This window comes from Pan troglodytes, chromosome 16 (genome assembly GCF_028858775.2).
Source record: "Pan troglodytes isolate AG18354 chromosome 16, NHGRI_mPanTro3-v2.0_pri, whole genome shotgun sequence".
NCBI lineage: Eukaryota > Metazoa > Chordata > Mammalia > Primates > Hominidae > Pan > Pan troglodytes.
Window position 1 is genome coordinate 57,051,861 of NC_072414.2, and position 16,316 is coordinate 57,068,176.

A 16,316-nucleotide genomic window follows, 5' to 3' on the forward strand; every position below is an offset into this window, starting at 1 on the left:
TTTCCCTCTGTCGCCCAGGCTGGAGTGCAGTGGCACGACCTTGGCTCACTGCAATCTCCGCCTCCCAGGTTCAAGCAGTTCTCCTGCCTCAGCCTCCCTAGAAGCTGGGATTACAGGCACACACCACTATGCCCAGCTAATTTTTGTATTTTTAGTAGAGACGGAGTTTCACCATGTTGGCCAGGCTGGTCATTAACTCCTGACCTCAGGTGATCCACCCACCTCAGCCTCCCAAAGTGCTGAGATTACAGGCATTAGCCACCGCACCCAGCCCAAGAATAATACCTGTTTGGATGTGGATGTCTTGCTATGTTTATTTTTATTTTTTAAAGTTTTTTCACACCTCATATTTTAGGGTAAATCAGCCTCTCTTAGTTCTGTGAATTAGGCCAACCCCCCAGTTGTCTGGCGTGGGCTGTGGAAGGGGTATTTCTGACACTTAAAACATTTTCCCCCATGGGCTGGGTCATCCTGGCGGCTTCTCCCTTCTGTCCCCAGACATGCAGTCCTGGTCAGTGCCCACCCACGGGGTAGGTCCCAGGAGAGCACTCCAGGTGGGGCACAGGCAGCAGAAGGTACGGGGAGTAGTTTCTTACCCAAGTTGGGGTCATATTCACTGATAAACCTCTTGGTCAGAAACTTCACGGTCAGGGCTGCAAGAAGCAGAAAGAGGTTGGCTCCATCTCCGCGGCCATGTCTAGCTGCTGGCCCCTCGTTTAAGGGAGGCCTTATCTAACCTCTGTGATCCCCGGCTGACACCAAGCTCAGCTCTCCCAGAGAATGAAGCTAGGGAACTGAGGAATTGGTTTGAAAGGCTCAGAAGGAAACCAGAACTACGGGGAGCCAAGTGCCTCTAATTGCACCGTGGGAATTTTTTTTAATGGCAAGGAAAGCAATGAGTGGCGAGCATAAGGGGTGTTTGGAAGGTATGAACTCAGGGGTCAGGACCCATGCAACCATTACCCTAGAGTCAGCCTGGTGAAACCTCAACTGAAGGGAGGTGTCGCCCACCCCGGACAAGTCACAGAGATTCTGAAGTGTGGGGCTATTTACTCCAGGCTTTAGCTACAAGCCAAAAACACAGGAAGAGCAGAGTTGATTGCAGTGGTTGATCTTTGGGAAGGGTATAAATCCCCAAGTGCCTGGGCTTTCCAGGTAAGGTCCAGGTGAGGTCTGTGTCCCGAAGAAACACACTCTGGTCCTGGTCTCCCACATCGCAAGTCTTGGCTTTCTCTGGGGCCTCTACACTCATCACGGGTATCTCAGCAGAATGTAAAACTCAAGAATTAAGCTCTCTTTGGTTCAGAGTGTAGCCATATAAAGCAAGGACCAGCCAACTACTATACTGGACCCTCACAAAGTAATGTTCACTACTGCTTGTTTGGAAAGAAAGAAAAGAAAAGAGAAGAGAAGAGAAGAGAAGAGTAGAGAAGAGAAGAGTAGAGAGAGAAGAAAAGAAAGAAAGAAAGAAGAAAGAGAGAGAAAGAAGAAAGAAAAAAAAGAAAGAAGAAGAGAGGGATGAAGGGAAGGAGGGAGGGAGGGAAAAGAGAAAGAGAAAAAGGAAGGAAGAAAAGAGAAAGAAACAAAGAAAGAAAGAAAGAAAGAAAAAGAAAAAAGAAAGAAAGAAAAGTAATGTGATGCCTGTAATTCCAGTGCTTTGGGATTGAGACCAGCCTGGGCAATGCAGTGAGACTGTTAACTCTAAAAAAATTGAAAAATTAACCAGGCATGGTGGTATGCCTGTAGTCCTAGCTACTCAGGAGGCTGAGAGGGAAGATCACTTGAGCTCAGGAGTTTGAGGCTATAGTGAGTCATGATCGCGCCATTGTACTCCAGCCTGAGTGACAGAGACACTGTCTTAACATTGTGAATAAAATCCTTAACATTCTTTCCTAGGATTCCTAACAGTGTCAGTTTGCAAACTAATACCCAGGGAATACATATTTTAAAATTTTAATTCTTTCTTTTATGTAGTCACTGGCTAAACGGTACCAGTTACAGAGCTACGGATAACAATCTGATTTTCAAAGGGCAAATCTTTCAAAGGAAGAGGGTAATCCCTTCTGTAGGAAAACCAGATTCAGAGTCCCCTCTCTGGGGGTGGGGCTGGCTTCAAAATCAGAGAGTAGGCCCCCAGTGAGTCTTACAGAACACTCTGGGGAGGAAACCCACAGCCAGCTGAGCTTGGGTTGGCCATCACTAACGGCTAAAACTGGAAAAACAGCCAGTGGAGGACCCCTTCTGCCCTCCCTCCTTCAGCCAGCCAGGAGTGGCATAGTTCAGTGTTGACACAAATTATCTCAATGGAAGCCCAAGATCTTGGCTCATCAAGGACAATCCCATGCACCTGGAACCATAACCCAATGTGTTTCCAGAAAGTTGAGAGGGGTCTGGCTTGAAACAAACACATTTGATAAGAATGCACAACTTGTCCCAGAATCCCAGGGAATGGGGGTGGGAGTGGGGGAGTGGACCTTCCCTGAGAAATCTCAACAGCTAGTGACTTCACCAGCTCCCTTCTACGGGGAGGGGGTGTGGAGGGGGAGGGGTTGGACGGGAAGTCTTCCCCCAAGCCTAATCAGGGAGTAGCAAGGCTGCGACTAAGCTCAAAGAGGCGCCTTGGGTAGGGGGATCAGTGCCCAACAGGTCCCTTTGAAGCCAGTCGCCACGACTGACTGCTGGCCCCAGGGTAGGTCATAGGGGTAGGGGTTGGAAGGTTGGTGGCAGGGGAGATCGACCAGTAAAGGACTCCGAGACACACAAGAGAGAGGGGAGAGACAGCAGGGGTCACTGATACGGAGGACAGAGACAGTGGGAAGACACAAAGGGAAGAGGCAGGCAGGGAACAGAAGACAGAGATGGTGGAGCTGAGCACAAAGCCGAGAGAAGAGAAAGCCCGGCAACAGGGAAACTGAGGCAAAAAAAATCACGGTGTCTTGTGCGACCTTCCTGGATGAAGGAAGCTCCCCAAGCCAGTGGAAGAACCTGCCCCCAAGAGCACAGCCCACTGTCCCCCCACCCACGCCCAGCTCCGCACTTGGCGGCTCAGGCTCCCCGGCGCCACTCACCAGACTTGCCAGCCCCGCGGCGCCCCAGGATGGCCAGATTGACCTCGAGGGGCGCGCTCTGAGGCCCGCTGCCCGCGCGGGGTTTTCCAAACACCGAGGACATGGCGACGCCCTGGACGGCCACGCAGGTCTGCGGCCGGTGGGCCCCGCGCAGTGCGCCCGCCCGTCGGGGCCCAGGGGAGCGGGATGCAGGCTTCCCTGGAGCGCGCGGCCCCGGACCCGTCGGCGTCCGCGCCCTCGGCCCCGCGTCCAGCGGGCTGCCACCCCGCGGGGAGGAGGGGCCGGTGGAGCCTGGCGGGCGGGGCCACCCCAAGCGCCACCAAATTCCTTGTAAGGGCTGCGGAGCCCCCCGCGGGGCGCGCTCAGCCGGCTCCTGGAGCAGGGAGGGAGCTCCTGCCGGCCGCGCCCCCACCGCCGGGCTGGGCCTCGAGGACCCTGCCGTCACCCTCCCGAGCGCCCCCAAACCCGGCCGGGAAGGAGCAGAGAAGGAGCCCCAGGGCTAGGGGGAGAGAGGGGAAGGATGTTTGCACTCTTCCCTGAACCTCCCACTCAATCTCTTTTCACCAGCAAGAAAATCCACCCCTCCCTTTGTTCTACCAAGCCAGCCCCGCCTCCTCCTCCAGGAAGCTTCCTGGGTTCAATTCCAAGCCTTGCCCTTTCTTTAGCTCAGCCTTGGCACTCTATATCCCCAATCACATTATTCTGCCCTTTGCTGTGGAGACTCTAGAGGCCTCACTGCAGAACCCATTCGGAACCCAGGCTTCTGGGAGAGGGGGTGGGGCGGAGAGAACCCCTTACTAAGATTTCAGGGCCAATATGGGTTCAGCTTCAAGAAACCTAATCCATTCTGAATTACTGTCTCTCCCTAATGGGAGCTAATGAGTTGCATGTGTTTGTGGCCTGTTGTGTAAATGGGGTGTTTGTTCTAAAACCTGGCACTGCCTCTTGCCTACAGCAATTCTGGGATTGGTGGTGAGCCTGGCAGGGGTCACCTGGTCATTCCCCTTGGGACTCAGGGTAAATCTGGTCATACCAAAGACAGGGCAAAGGGCCCACACCACGAACGTGGACACTTAGGATCTAGTGCTAGCTCCTGCCCTAGAGTAATCTTGGGCAAGTCACCTTGCTTCTTTGGGCTTAGGTGTCCCTATATATAAATACTGAAGGAAGGGGAAAATGAGGCAAAATAGAGAGTGACAGAATCAGCCCTGGGCTCCAGGCCTGCGTACATTCTAGAACCCTGTGAGGCATCTCTTCTGGAGTACACTCCAGGTTAGAGCAGGGAAAGGCATGGGAGCCTCAGAGACCTCTCACGGCAGCCCTTCTCCTTCCCCTTCCCCCAGATGGTTAACTCATCTACCCACCCACCCACAGAGGAACCATGGAAAACCAGGTGTGCAGGCAGGGCCCAGGGTCAGAGCTGGATGGTAATAACGACTCTTCAATGAAGAACAATTATTTTCCTGGCCAGGACATGAATATTGACTCATCCTAGTTGTGTTTTGGGGAGATCATGGTAAACCAGCTGTGTTATTAAGGTAGCGGGTGGAATTTGTTTAGAATACACTCTCAGGCCAGAATTAGTCACACAGCTAATGGCCAAGGGTTTTCCTTTGAGTTGTAGGAGTTGAGAAAGTGGGAGCCAAGTTCCAGTCACATCCCTGGGCTGGCCCCATTCTGTGAAGACAGACTGGTTCCAGATGGGGCCTTTGGGGATAGAACCAATCTCAATGGACAACTGCTGGAGACAGGGCTAACTGTGGGCCTGCACGGGCCCAGCTGCATGTAAACTTAAGCTCTGCTACTTCTCAGCTTGTGTGATGCTGGGATGTTACTTGACCTCTATCTGGTCTGTTTCCTCATCTTTAAAACTTGACCAACCAGGAGATGGGAGCTGCAAGATTCTAGCTCAGTCTGAGGGTGAACTCTGTAACCATCTGACTGTCCATAGTTAGAAGGGACTGTCTTTGGTGGAACTCAACCCCTCTCCCCTGACACTGGCAGCAACCAAGGGAGTGACCACGTCAAGGAAGTGTTAGAGAAGAGACGCCTTCATGACTCGAATGTTGCAGTAAGATGACCCTTAATTCTCTTCCAGTTCAGAGATTATTTGAGCTGGTGGCCACCTGGTTACTGGGGCCCTCAACTGTGACAGCTCATTGCTCAAAGTCTGCCCCTTCTCTGAGGCTTGGGAGGAAAACAGTGCCCACCTCATGGCTGTGACCTATCCTTTTCTCCATCCCCAGTTTCCTCACCCAGGGGCTGCTACTGTCAGACCCTGGAATAAACTACTTTGCCCTTCTGGGCCTCTGTTCCTCATCTTTAAAATAGGGACAAACCTGGGCAACATGGTGAAACCCTGTCTCTACAGACGCATATAAAAAAATTAGCTGGGTATGTTGGCATGCAACTATAGTCCCAGCTACATGGGAGGCCAAGGTGGGAAGATAGCTTCAGCCCAGGAGATGGAGGCTGCAATAAGCTGTATTTGTGCCACTGCACTCCTGCCTGGGTGACAGAGTGAGACCTTGTCTCAAAATAAAACAAAACAGGGACAATATCAATAAGTATATTAGATAACATGTGTCCTATCCAGAGCTTGGCCCATGGCCCAAGGAAGTGGAGGTTAGTTCTGTCTACTCCTCTGGATATAAATAGCACACATTTCTCATCCACCTACAAAGAAGTCATAACCGTTTAGTGACCCGAAGTTTGTACACTTCAGATCAAGAGAGAGGTTATTCTGCTAGGGCAGGTAACCCAACTCTCCTTACCCTCTACCCCCAACCCTCATCAAGGGTCTCATAGGAGGCCCCCAGGCACTCAAAATCTAGAGGATGTGGCACCAGGCCCAGCAGTGGGCATGCAGCAGGTGCTCAATAGATACCTCTGGAGTGAACGACTGGAGCAAATATAGGTCTAGACACGTAGGGCCTGTGAGGTTTTCCTGACGGCAGGACCTACCCTTGCCACCCAACCCCCAGGAGCCCTTTCATATAAAGCTAAGCTTTTGGTACCCTTTCGCGATGTGGTTGCCTCTTCTGGAGGCACAACATGACAACCACTTCTGTGGTTGTCGAATGATAAATTCACATGTCAAAGGGGAACAGAACCTTAGAAGGCAGATTCAAATTCCACTTTACAGATGAAGCACTGTAGCCTGAAGAGTTTGGGTAGCTTTTGTAAGTCAGTGGTGGCACCAGCATCAAAGCCCAGGCAGGAGTCCTGACTCCCAGTCCAGTGCTCTTCCTCCTCTAGGTCCAGGCAGTACAAGCCACTCACTACCCTATGTGCAGAAACATCTATGTGCATAAGTGGCAAGGGCCAGGGCGTTCCCATCAGACTTCAGAGAGTGGGGGTGTCTCCCAGGGGCAAGGGTTATATCTTCTCTATCAGACTGGAGACTCCCACAGGTTAGCGCCCCAGAGAGTCTACTTAACAGACGCCTACTGTATGCCCATCGTTGTGAATACAGGGATAAACAACACTGGGTCTGTGCTCTAGAAAGGCTCAGAGTCTGAGGCAGGCTCCTTTCTCCTTTCTTTGCCCCCATCCCCAACCTCACACAGTGTGGGGGATGCAGAGTAGAGAGGGAGGTTGGTGTGGGGTCGAGCAGGGCCTGGGAACTCTGTGGGCTGCCCACAGCCAGGATAGTTCCTTGTCCTCTCCAAATCCCAGAGGGACACTCAGTGTCCAGGAGGAGGAAACTCTCCCCAGCTGCAGGCAACACCCCACTGGGGCCTTGGGGGCGGGACCAAAGGGCTGATCCTCAGCCCAGCCTCAGGAAAACATGACCCCCCACCTTGGATGACCCTCTCCCCACTGTCTGGCTGCTGGAGGTGGAAACTGGGTGGGTGCCCGAGCCCCAGCCCACTCAAGGCAGGGCTGGACTTGGAAAAAATCAAGCCAAGAGCAAACTTCAGCCAGGAGGGGTTTGCACTCCCTCCTCCTCCTGCTCTCAGGAGAGGGCCTGGCAATGGTTCCATCTGGTTGTGTCTGCCAGTTACTAGGTGTCTGGAACAGGCCATTTGGGAGGGAACTGTAGTCCCGGGACTATGCAGCAGCCCTGGCCCCCTGGGAGTCAGCCCTTCTCCAGCCCTGCCCCCAGCAGAAGGCAACTGTTTCCCTGCCCTGAGACAAGGCTAGTGCAGGTGAGGAGTGGCAGCTAGGGTCAGTGGGCAGGGTTCGATTGAGCCTCATATCCCCATTCATAACCAAGGAAAAGCCCAAATCATTTCTAAGCCTTTGTTTCCTCGTCTGTGAAATGGGAATAGTCAGACACTCTTTCCCTACCACTAAGGCCACCAGCAAGGACACAGTCAAGACCCAGCACTGAGAGCCCACTGGTCCCCAAGATTGGGACTGTCATGCCTGCTGCCTGGACATCCCAGACCATTCAGCCAATATCTGGCCTTGGGGAAAGAAAGAAACTGGCAGAGGGCCTGGGATAGTATTCGTGGGGACTTCTGCCCACCCATCCCCCCATCTCCTCCTCCTCTTCCTGTCTGGTCCCTGGGGCAGAGTCAGAGATATTTCTGGCTGCCTCCTCCAGGCCTCTGGCTTCCCAGGCTCACACAAGTGGTCCCCACATCCCATCACTGCTTTGATGGAGTGAACTGGATGGGAGTTCCCTAGCAGGGGAGGCACATTTGTGTTGGCTCTGCAGATTCATACGTGAGGATCTATGCATATGTATCCTAAGGGGGAGAGAAGTTCCCCTGCCTCTTCCCACCTTCTACTTGGTCATTGTGAGCCACTCATTCTCCCTAAGAAGGCCTGCAGGTAAGGATGGGGAGCTAAACATCTGAATGGCAGATACCATTTTACACGTCTGGGCCTCAGTTTCCTCACCTTAGAATAGGTGGCAAGAGGAGATAATTATTAAGCTCCATTCCATCCCAAGCTCCACTTTTGGACCCATAGTTTTAGCTGGTCACCTAGAAAAGTTCTGTGTAGTGGGAAAAGTGCCATGGAGTGGGCAGCAGGAGGCCTGAGGCTGTCTGCTTCAAGCTACAAGACCCTGAGCACTTCCCTCCACTGTGAGAGGATTGAACCATATGAGCCTGAGGTGCCTTTCAGCTATGCCCTCCTGACACAAGGTGACTGCCCAGCATTTGTAGCACAGAGAGGCATCGGAGCACAGTGGTATGGCCCAGCACTTTGGGAGGCCGAGGTGAGTGGATCACTTGAGGTCAAGAGTTCAAGACCAGCCTGGCCAACAAGGTGAAACCCCGTCTCTACTGAAAATACAAAAATTAACCAGGTATGGGTTACTCTGTCACTCTGGGTGACAGAGTGAGACTCCGTCTCAAAAAAACAAACAAACAAACAAAAAAACCCCAAACCAACGAACCAAACAAACAAACAAAAACCGACAACAAAAAACACAGTGGTATGGGCATGCCCTCTAGCAGTCCCCAACCTTTTTGGCACCAGGGATTGGTTTTGTAAAAGACAGTTTTTCCACAGACAGCAGAGGGGAGATGGTTTCGGAATTATTCAAGCGTATTACATTTATTGTGCATTTTATTTCTATTATTATTATAACATATAATGAAATACTTACACAACTTGCCATAATGTAGAATCCATGGGTGTCCTGAGCTTGTTCTCCTGCAACTAAACAGTCCCATCTGGAGGTGATGGGAGACAGTGACAGATCATCAGGCATTAGATTGTCATAAGGAGCAGGCAACCTAGATACCTCCCACATGCAGTTCACAATAGGGTTCGCCCTCCAATGAGAATCAAATGCTGCTGCCACTGATCTGACAGAAGGCAGCACTCAGGCAGTAATGAGGATGGGGAGCGGCTGTAAATATAGATGAAGCTTTGCTTGCTCACTGCTCACCTCTGGCTGCGCGGCCTGGTTCCTAAGGTCCATGGCCCCAGGGTTGGGGACCCCTGCTTTAGAATCAGGCTGGCTGCATTCCAGGCCTAGGTCTGCCACTCTCTGGCTATGTGACTAAACCTCTTGGTGCTTCAGTCTCTTCATATATGAAATAAGGCCATTAATAATTTCTCATTCATAGTGTTGCTATAAGCAATAAATGGATAATATCCATGGGGGGAGAAATAATAGTATCTACTCCTGGGATTGTTGTAAGGACTTAGTATAAAGTGCTTACAACAGTGCCTGACACATAATGCAATTAAAGTGTTAGCTATTATTATTTCAGGAAGCCCTTCTTCCCATCCACAGGCATATGATCCCCTAGGCAGCCCCAATTCCTTTTCCCAGGATCTGGAGCCTCGCAGCAAGTGTGGAATTCCCATCCCCATCCCAAGTCAGGGGCTTTATGGGATGCTCATCTGCAAAGCAGGGTTGCTACCTTTCCCATTTTTCAGGAAGAAAATTGAGACTCAAAAAGAGATTGGACTGGCTCAGAGTCAGAGTCAGAAGCCCAAGCCAAATTAAAACCCTGGTCCTGTACCCTAGCCTGGCCCAATGTACTTGCTCCATTTCTGCCTTGTTCTCCAACCTGCCTGTCCCGCTCCTCTCAGCTGAAGGGGTGAGGTGGGTATTCATTCTGCCCCAGCTTCTTCCTAGCTGAATGACCCTGGACAAGTTACCTAAACTCTTTCAGCCTCAACCGGGATATTTCGGATACTGTCCCATGACTGTGAAATAGGTGTTATTATTGGCCCCATTTTATTTTTTAATTAATTTTTTTTTTTTTTGAGACAGAGCCTCACTCTGTTGCCTAGGCTGGAGTGCAATGGCACGAGCTCGGCTCACTGCAACTTCAGCCTCCCGAGTTCAAGCTATTCTCGTGCCTCAGCCTCATAAAGTAGCTGGTATTACAGGCACGTGCCACCACGCCCGGCTAATTTTTTTGTATTTTTAATAGAGACGGGGTTTCCCCATGTCGGCCAGGCTGGTCTCAAACTCCTGACCTCAGGTGATCAACCATTCTCGGCCCCCAAAAGAGCTGGGATTACAGGAATGAGCCACCGTTCCTGGCCTACTGGTCCCATTTGGAACATGAGGAACAGGACATTCGCACGAGGGCACACAGCTGGAAAGATGCAGGTGAAATGGGTATCTCCCTAGCAGCCCTCAGTGCGCCCGCATGCTGCAGGTGCACGGTATATGGTCACTATTATTGAGAGGTGACAGCATGCTGGCAGTCCTCAGAGCCCTCGCTTGCTCTCGGCACCTCCTCTGCCTGGGCTCCCACTTTGGCGGCACTTGAGGAGCTCTTCAGCCCACCACTGCACTGTGGGAGCCCCTTTCTGGGCTGGCCAAGGCTGGAGCCCACTCCCTCAGCTTGCAGGGAGGTGTGGAGGGACAGGCGCGAGCGGGAACCGGGGCTGCGTGTGGCGCTTGCGGGCTAGCTGGAGTTCCAGGTGGGCGTGGGCTTGGCGGGCCCCGCACTCGGAGCAGTCAGCCAGCCCTGCTGGCCCCGGGCAATGAGGGACTTTGCACCTGGGCCAGTGGCTGCGGAGGGTGTACTGGGTCCCCCAGCAATGCCAGCCCACCGGCGCTGTGCTTGATTTCTCGCCAGGCCTTAGCTGCCTTCCCGCAGGGCAGGGCTCAGGACCTGCAGCCCGCCATGCCTGAGCCTCCCATCCACTCCATGGGCTCCTGTGCGGCCCGAGCCTCCCCGACGAGCACCACCCCCTGCTCCACGGTGCCCAGTCCCATCGACCACCCAAGGGCTGAGGAATGCGAGCGCATGGTGCAGGACTGGCAGGCAACTCCATCTGCAGCCCTGGTGCGGGATCCACTAGGTGAAGCCAGCTGGGCTCCTGAGTCTGGTGGGGACGTGGAGAGTCTTTATGTCTAGCTCAGGGATTGTAAATACACCAATCGGCACTCTGTATCTAGCTCAAGGTTTGTAAACACACTAATCAGCACCCTGTGTCTAGCTCAGGGTTTGTGAGTGCACCAATTGACACTCTGTATCTAGCTGCTCTGGTAGGGCCCTGGAGAACCTTTATGTCTAGCTCAGGGATTGTAAATACACCAATTGGCACTCTGTATCTAGCTCAAGGTTTGTAAACACACCACTCAGCACCCTGTGTCTAGCTCAGGGTTTGTGAGTGCACCAATCAACACTCTGTATCTAGCTGCTCTGGTGGGGCCTTGGAAAACCTTTATGTCTAGCTCAGGGATTGTAAATACACCAATCGGCACTCTGTATCTAGCTCAAGGTTTGTAAACACACCAATCAGCACCCTGTGTTTAGCTCAAGGTTTGTGAGTGCACCAATTGACACTCTGTATCTAGCTGCTCTGGTGGGGCCTTGGAGAACCTGTATGTGGAAACTCTGTATCTAACTAATCTGATGGGGACGTGGAGAACTTTTGTATCTAGCTCAGGGATTGTAAACCCACCAATCAGCGCCCTGTCAAAACAGGCCACTTGGCTCTACCAATCAGCAGGATGTGAGTGGGGCCAGATAAGAGAATAAACGCAGGCTACCCGAGCCAGCAGTGGCAACCCGCTCATGTCCCCTTCCACACTGTGGACGCTTTATTCTTTTCCTCTTTGCAATAAATCTTGCTGCTGCTCACTCTTTTGGGTCCACACTGCTTTTATGAGCTGTAACACTCACCGTGAAAGTCTGCAGCTTCACTCCTGAGGCCAGCGAGACCACAAGCCCACTGGGAGGAACGAACAACTCCAGACACACTGCCTTAAGAGCTGTAACACTCACAGCGAAGGTCTGCAGCTTCACTCCTGAGCCAGTGAGACCATGAACCCACCAGAAGGAAGAAACTCCAAACACATCTGAACATCAGAAAGGACAGACTCCAGACACGCTACCTTAAGAGCTGTAACACTCACCTCGAGGGTCCGCGGCTTCATTCTTGAAGTCAGACCAAGAACCCACCAATTCTGGACCCATTATTACCATTTCTTCTAAGGATATGAGTGATCACACAGGTCTCCAGATGCCCTCCGGGCCTGCAGCCATACAGCCTGTGGGCCACCACATCACATGAGCCATACTATCTTTAGCCAGGGAGAGATATTTATAGCCCCCAGGGAAGTTTTTTGCTCCAGGGGAGCCCCAGAGTTGGTGGCTGGCTAACCCAAGGCCCCAGCGGCAGCCACCGCCCGGCCAGCTCACCATGGCACGGGGTCCGCAGACCCTGGTGCAGGTGTGGGTGGGCGGCCAGCTCTTCCAAGCTGACCGCGCCCTGCTGGTGGAGCACTGTGGCTTCTTCCGCGGCCTCTTCCGCTCCGGCATGCGGGAGACCCGCGCGGCAGAGGTGCGCCTGGGCGTTCTGAGCGCGGGAGGCTTCCGCGCCACGCTGCAGGTGCTGCGCGGCGACCGGCCGGCGCTGGCGGCGGAGGACGAGCTGCTGCAGGCCGTGGAGTGCGCCGCCTTCCTGCAGGCGCCGGCGCTGGCTCGCTTTCTGGAGCACAACCTCAGGTCGGACAACTGCGCATTGCTGTGCGACGCGGCCGCCGCCTTCGGCCTGCGCGACGTGTTCCACAGTGCCGCGCTCTTCATCTGCGACGGCGAGCGCGAGCTGGCGGCCGAACTGGCGCTGCCTGAGGCCCGCGCCTACGTGGCGGCCCTGCGGCCCAGCAGCTACGCGGCCGTGAGCACGCACACGCCCGCGCCCGGCTTCCTGGAGGACGCCTCGCGCACGCTGTGTTACCTGGACGAGGAAGAGGACGCGTGGCGCACGCTGGCTGCGCTGCCCCTGGAGGCCAGCACGTTGCTGGCCGGGGTGGCCACGCTGGGCAACAAGCTTTACATCGTGGGGGGCGTGCGCGGCGCCAGCAAGGAGGTGGTAGAGCTGGGCTTCTGCTACGACCCCGACGGCGGCACGTGGCACGAGTTCCCCAGCCCGCACCAGCCGCGCTATGACACAGCGCTGGCCGGCTTCGACGGCCGCCTCTACGCCATCGGCGGCGAGTTCCAGAGGACGCCCATCAGCTCCGTGGAGCGCTACGACCCAGCCGCGGGCTGCTGGAGTTTCGTGGCCGACCTGCCGCAGCCGGCCGCCGGCGTGCCCTGCGCCCAGGCTTGTGGCCGTCTCTTCGTGTGCCTGTGGCGGCCGGCCGACACCACCGCCGTGGTGGAGTACGCAGTGCGGACCGACGCGTGGCTGCCAGTGGCCGAGCTGCGGCGTCCGCAGAGCTATGGCCACTGCATGGTGGCCCACCGCGACAGCCTCTATGTGGTGCGCAACGGACCTTCCGACGACTTCCTGCACTGCGCCATCGACTGTCTCAACCTGGCCACGGGCCAGTGGACGGCGCTGCCCGGCCAGTTCGTCAACAGCAAGGGAGCGCTCTTCACGGCCGTGGTGCGCGGCGACACCGTCTATACGGTCAACCGCATGTTCACGCTGCTCTACGCCATCGAGGGCGGCACCTGGCGGCTGCTCAGGGAGAAAGCCGGCTTCCCGCGGCCCGGCTCCTTGCAGACCTTTCTCCTAAGGCTGCCTCCTGGCGCTCCTGGGCCTGTGGCTTCGACAACGGCAGAACTGTGACCTCTGGGCTGGCTTTAGGAGAGAGGAGACGCCGCGACTCCTCCCTGAGCTATGGCTGAGTGTGTGAGGCCGGCCTTAGAAGTAGCTGGCAACTTCCCTCTTTCTACTGAGACACCCAGGTCTGGTGCCTTCTGGTGGTGTGGACATGTTCAAGAAGCTCAGGGAGCAGTGATGATGCCCTCAAATTACTTGGGCTCTGCTGAGAGCTGGTGGGTCACAATGTCAGTGAACAGGGTAGGGGGAGTTGGGATTTGAATAATCCGGGTTTATATGTAATGGGCTAGTGATTGAGCATCGCTGGGAGTGACTTAAATGATGTTAATCAAACTGCAAGTAGTAGGCAATAATTAGGCACCTACTGTATGCCCAATACAGTGTTATGCGTAATGAGAGCTGTAGTTGCCACACAGGGATCCAGGAAGCTTAAAGGATAACCCAGAAAAAAATCTTAACAGTTACAGGACAACAAAAAGGTTTACACACAACTTGATCCACAGAGTTGAAGGCAACATGCAAAAAAATTTTAAACCGCATACAATATAATAAAATAAAGTGCTGAAGAAATCAGGGCAAAGGGAAAATAGGAAGAGGAAAAATATATAACTCCAGAAAAGAAGAGAGTGTGCAAACTCTATGGAGGAGATGAGCAGGATACCATTAGCTGCTGAAAGGGGAGGCTTAGACCATGGAGGCTGAGAGCTCAGAAGAGAAGCAGGGTTGGGGAAGGCTGGAGCAGATGGGGAGGGTCTCTGCAAGTCCAGCCATACCAGCAGAGCAGCAGTAGTTGGGGCATCTAGAGAGGGGATGAGACTGGGCCAACTTGCAGCAGATAATGACTGAGCTGAGCCTGGAGTGAGACCTGTGGGGGCGAGAGGATTCTTCACGTTCCTTTTTGGGACCCTTAGGGGAGCACCAAGGTGTAAGCCCTTGCCCACCCTGTTTTTGCCATCACCACGGGGCAGTGGACTGTTAACCCACATGACTTCAGGTCAGTCGAGGTATGAGCCAAATCCTGCCTCATCTTCCTCAGTTGTAGCCCCTCTTCCACATTCTACAGGTTTGTTCTCTTCCTGTCCTATTCTGCCCTTTGCAATTCCCTGGGCTGGAATGCCTAGTCTCCTCCTCTCTCCCTGTCAGTGCCCTACCATCCTCTGTGCAGCATTGGCTCACCCAGCTCTTCGTTTTCCTGACCTGGGCTGCCTGCATTGCTCATTGGACCCCTGGCTGTAACATCATTGTGTGTGCACAACCACGTGTGTGGATTGTAAGGGCAGAGATCCTGTCAAGTGAGCTGGGGGACTTCCCTGTCCCAGATTAAAATGATGATGCCTTGAAAGAACCCAGGCTACAGAGGCCACTAGTTAGGAACCTAGTGCTGACCTCTGTTGTTGGATGAGGACTCTCGTTCCTTCATCAAAATCCCCAGCTCTGGCTTCTGGGCAGATGCCTGTCCCAGCCCTTTCCAGCCTCTCCATGGCCTTGGGAAGACTTCTCTGGGTGGTTCTCATTGGTCTCCATCCCCCAGGACCTGAGGCCCATGGGGAATCTTGGCCTCGTCAGAAGTGGAGAATGCAGTGTCAGCATGACACCTCCGGGGCATGGAGGCTCGCGCCAGGGCTGCACCTAGCTGCCTCTTCTCCTGGCCTATGTCCCAACCCTGGAGAATGCTGCCCTCAGAAGCCTGGGACCTTCCAGCCCTGGAGTAGCCTAGTCTGATAAGTATCAACAATAAACCCTGACTTTTGCATCTTGTGAATGATGTGCAAGGTACTTTCACATCTGTCTTCCCCCTCCCGACCTACCTTGGGCCTGGGAGTTGGGTACCCTCTTCTTGTGGCAGAAACTGACCCACTGGCCCAAAGCCACACAGCATAGCAACAAGAGTTCCTCACTTGTAGTTCTATCAAAGTGTAATTCATTCATTCATTTTTTTTCTTTTTTTTTTTGACACAGGGTCTTGCTTTGTCAGTCTGGAGTACAGTGGTAAAATCATGGCTTACTGCAGCCTTAACCTCCTGGGCTCAGGTGATCCTCCTACCTTAGCCTCCCCAGTAGCTGGGACTACAGGTGCACACCACCACACCTAGCTAATTTTTATAATTTTTTTTTTGAGACAGAGTTTTGCTCTAGTTGCCCAGGCTGGGGTGCAATGGTGTGATCTCAGCTCACCCCAACCTCCACCTCCCAGGTTCAAGCGATTCTCCTGCCTCAGCCTTCCCAAGTAGCTGGGATTATAGGCATGCGCCACCAAGCCTGGCTAATTTTGTATTTTTAGTAGAGATGGGGTTTCTCCATGTGGGTCAGGGTGGTCTTGAACTCCTGACCTCAGGTGATCCGCCCACCTCGGCCTCCCAAAGTGCTGGGATTACAGGTGTGAGCCACCGCGCCCGGCCAATTTTTATACAATTCTTTGTAGAGGTGGAGTCTCACTGTGTTGCCCAGGTTGGCCTTGAACTCCTGGGCTCAAGCAATCCTCCTGCTTGGCTTCCGAAAGTTCTGGGATTACAGGCATGAGCCACTGTACCTGGCCTCAAAGTGTAATTCATATCACACATCAAAGATTTATTTAACTCACCTGTAAGAGAACCAAAAAGAATGGCAAAGCTGATTGAAAAGAGCATTTGAGAGACAGATTTGTATATTTAGTTGGAAGAGACATACTAAAATAAGTTTGCTAAGTTAGAGACAAAACTGGCATATGCCTTACAGGACAAAAGCATAATTTTTTTGGTTCTCTACTGAACAAAAATCCTTTGCATCTTTACATACATGCATGTACATATTTGTGCA

The 16,316-nt window shown here is 53.3% G+C and overlaps 2 protein-coding genes across 4 annotated transcripts in view; one reads left to right on the top strand and one right to left on the bottom strand.

The window, feature by feature from the left end:
• Positions 1 to 12,036, bottom strand: part of RASL12 (RAS like family 12) — a 23,422-nt gene extending 11,386 nt beyond the window's left edge. The window contains exons 1-3 of one of the 3 annotated variants that reach the window (XM_009429348.4): positions 11,863 to 12,036; positions 8,635 to 8,701; positions 597 to 653 (exon numbers count right to left, since the gene is read on the bottom strand). In XM_009429348.4, the coding sequence (XP_009427623.2) occupies positions 597 to 653; positions 8,635 to 8,701; positions 11,863 to 11,883 (145 nt within the window). In that variant the 5' untranslated portion in view covers positions 11,884 to 12,036. Of the gene's footprint in view, positions 1 to 596; positions 654 to 3,068; positions 3,833 to 8,634; positions 8,702 to 11,862 lie in introns of those variants that run through there. The other 2 variants (XM_510479.8, XM_003314715.6) reach the window with 2 other exon arrangements.
• Positions 12,037 to 12,149: 113 nt separating this feature from the next.
• Positions 12,150 to 15,282, top strand: KBTBD13 (kelch repeat and BTB domain containing 13). Its single transcript, XM_016928366.3, has one exon. It carries the CDS (start codon positions 12,150 to 12,152, stop codon positions 13,524 to 13,526), a length of 1,377 nt encoding a protein of 458 aa, XP_016783855.1. The 3' UTR covers positions 13,527 to 15,282.
• Positions 15,283 to 16,316: the final 1,034 nt, after the last annotated feature.

Excerpts from the sequence above, each read along its gene's own strand:
- KBTBD13 (XM_016928366.3), top strand. The coding sequence starts at position 12,150 with ATGGCACGGGGTCCGCAGACCCTGGTGCAGGTGTGGGTGGGCGGCCAG.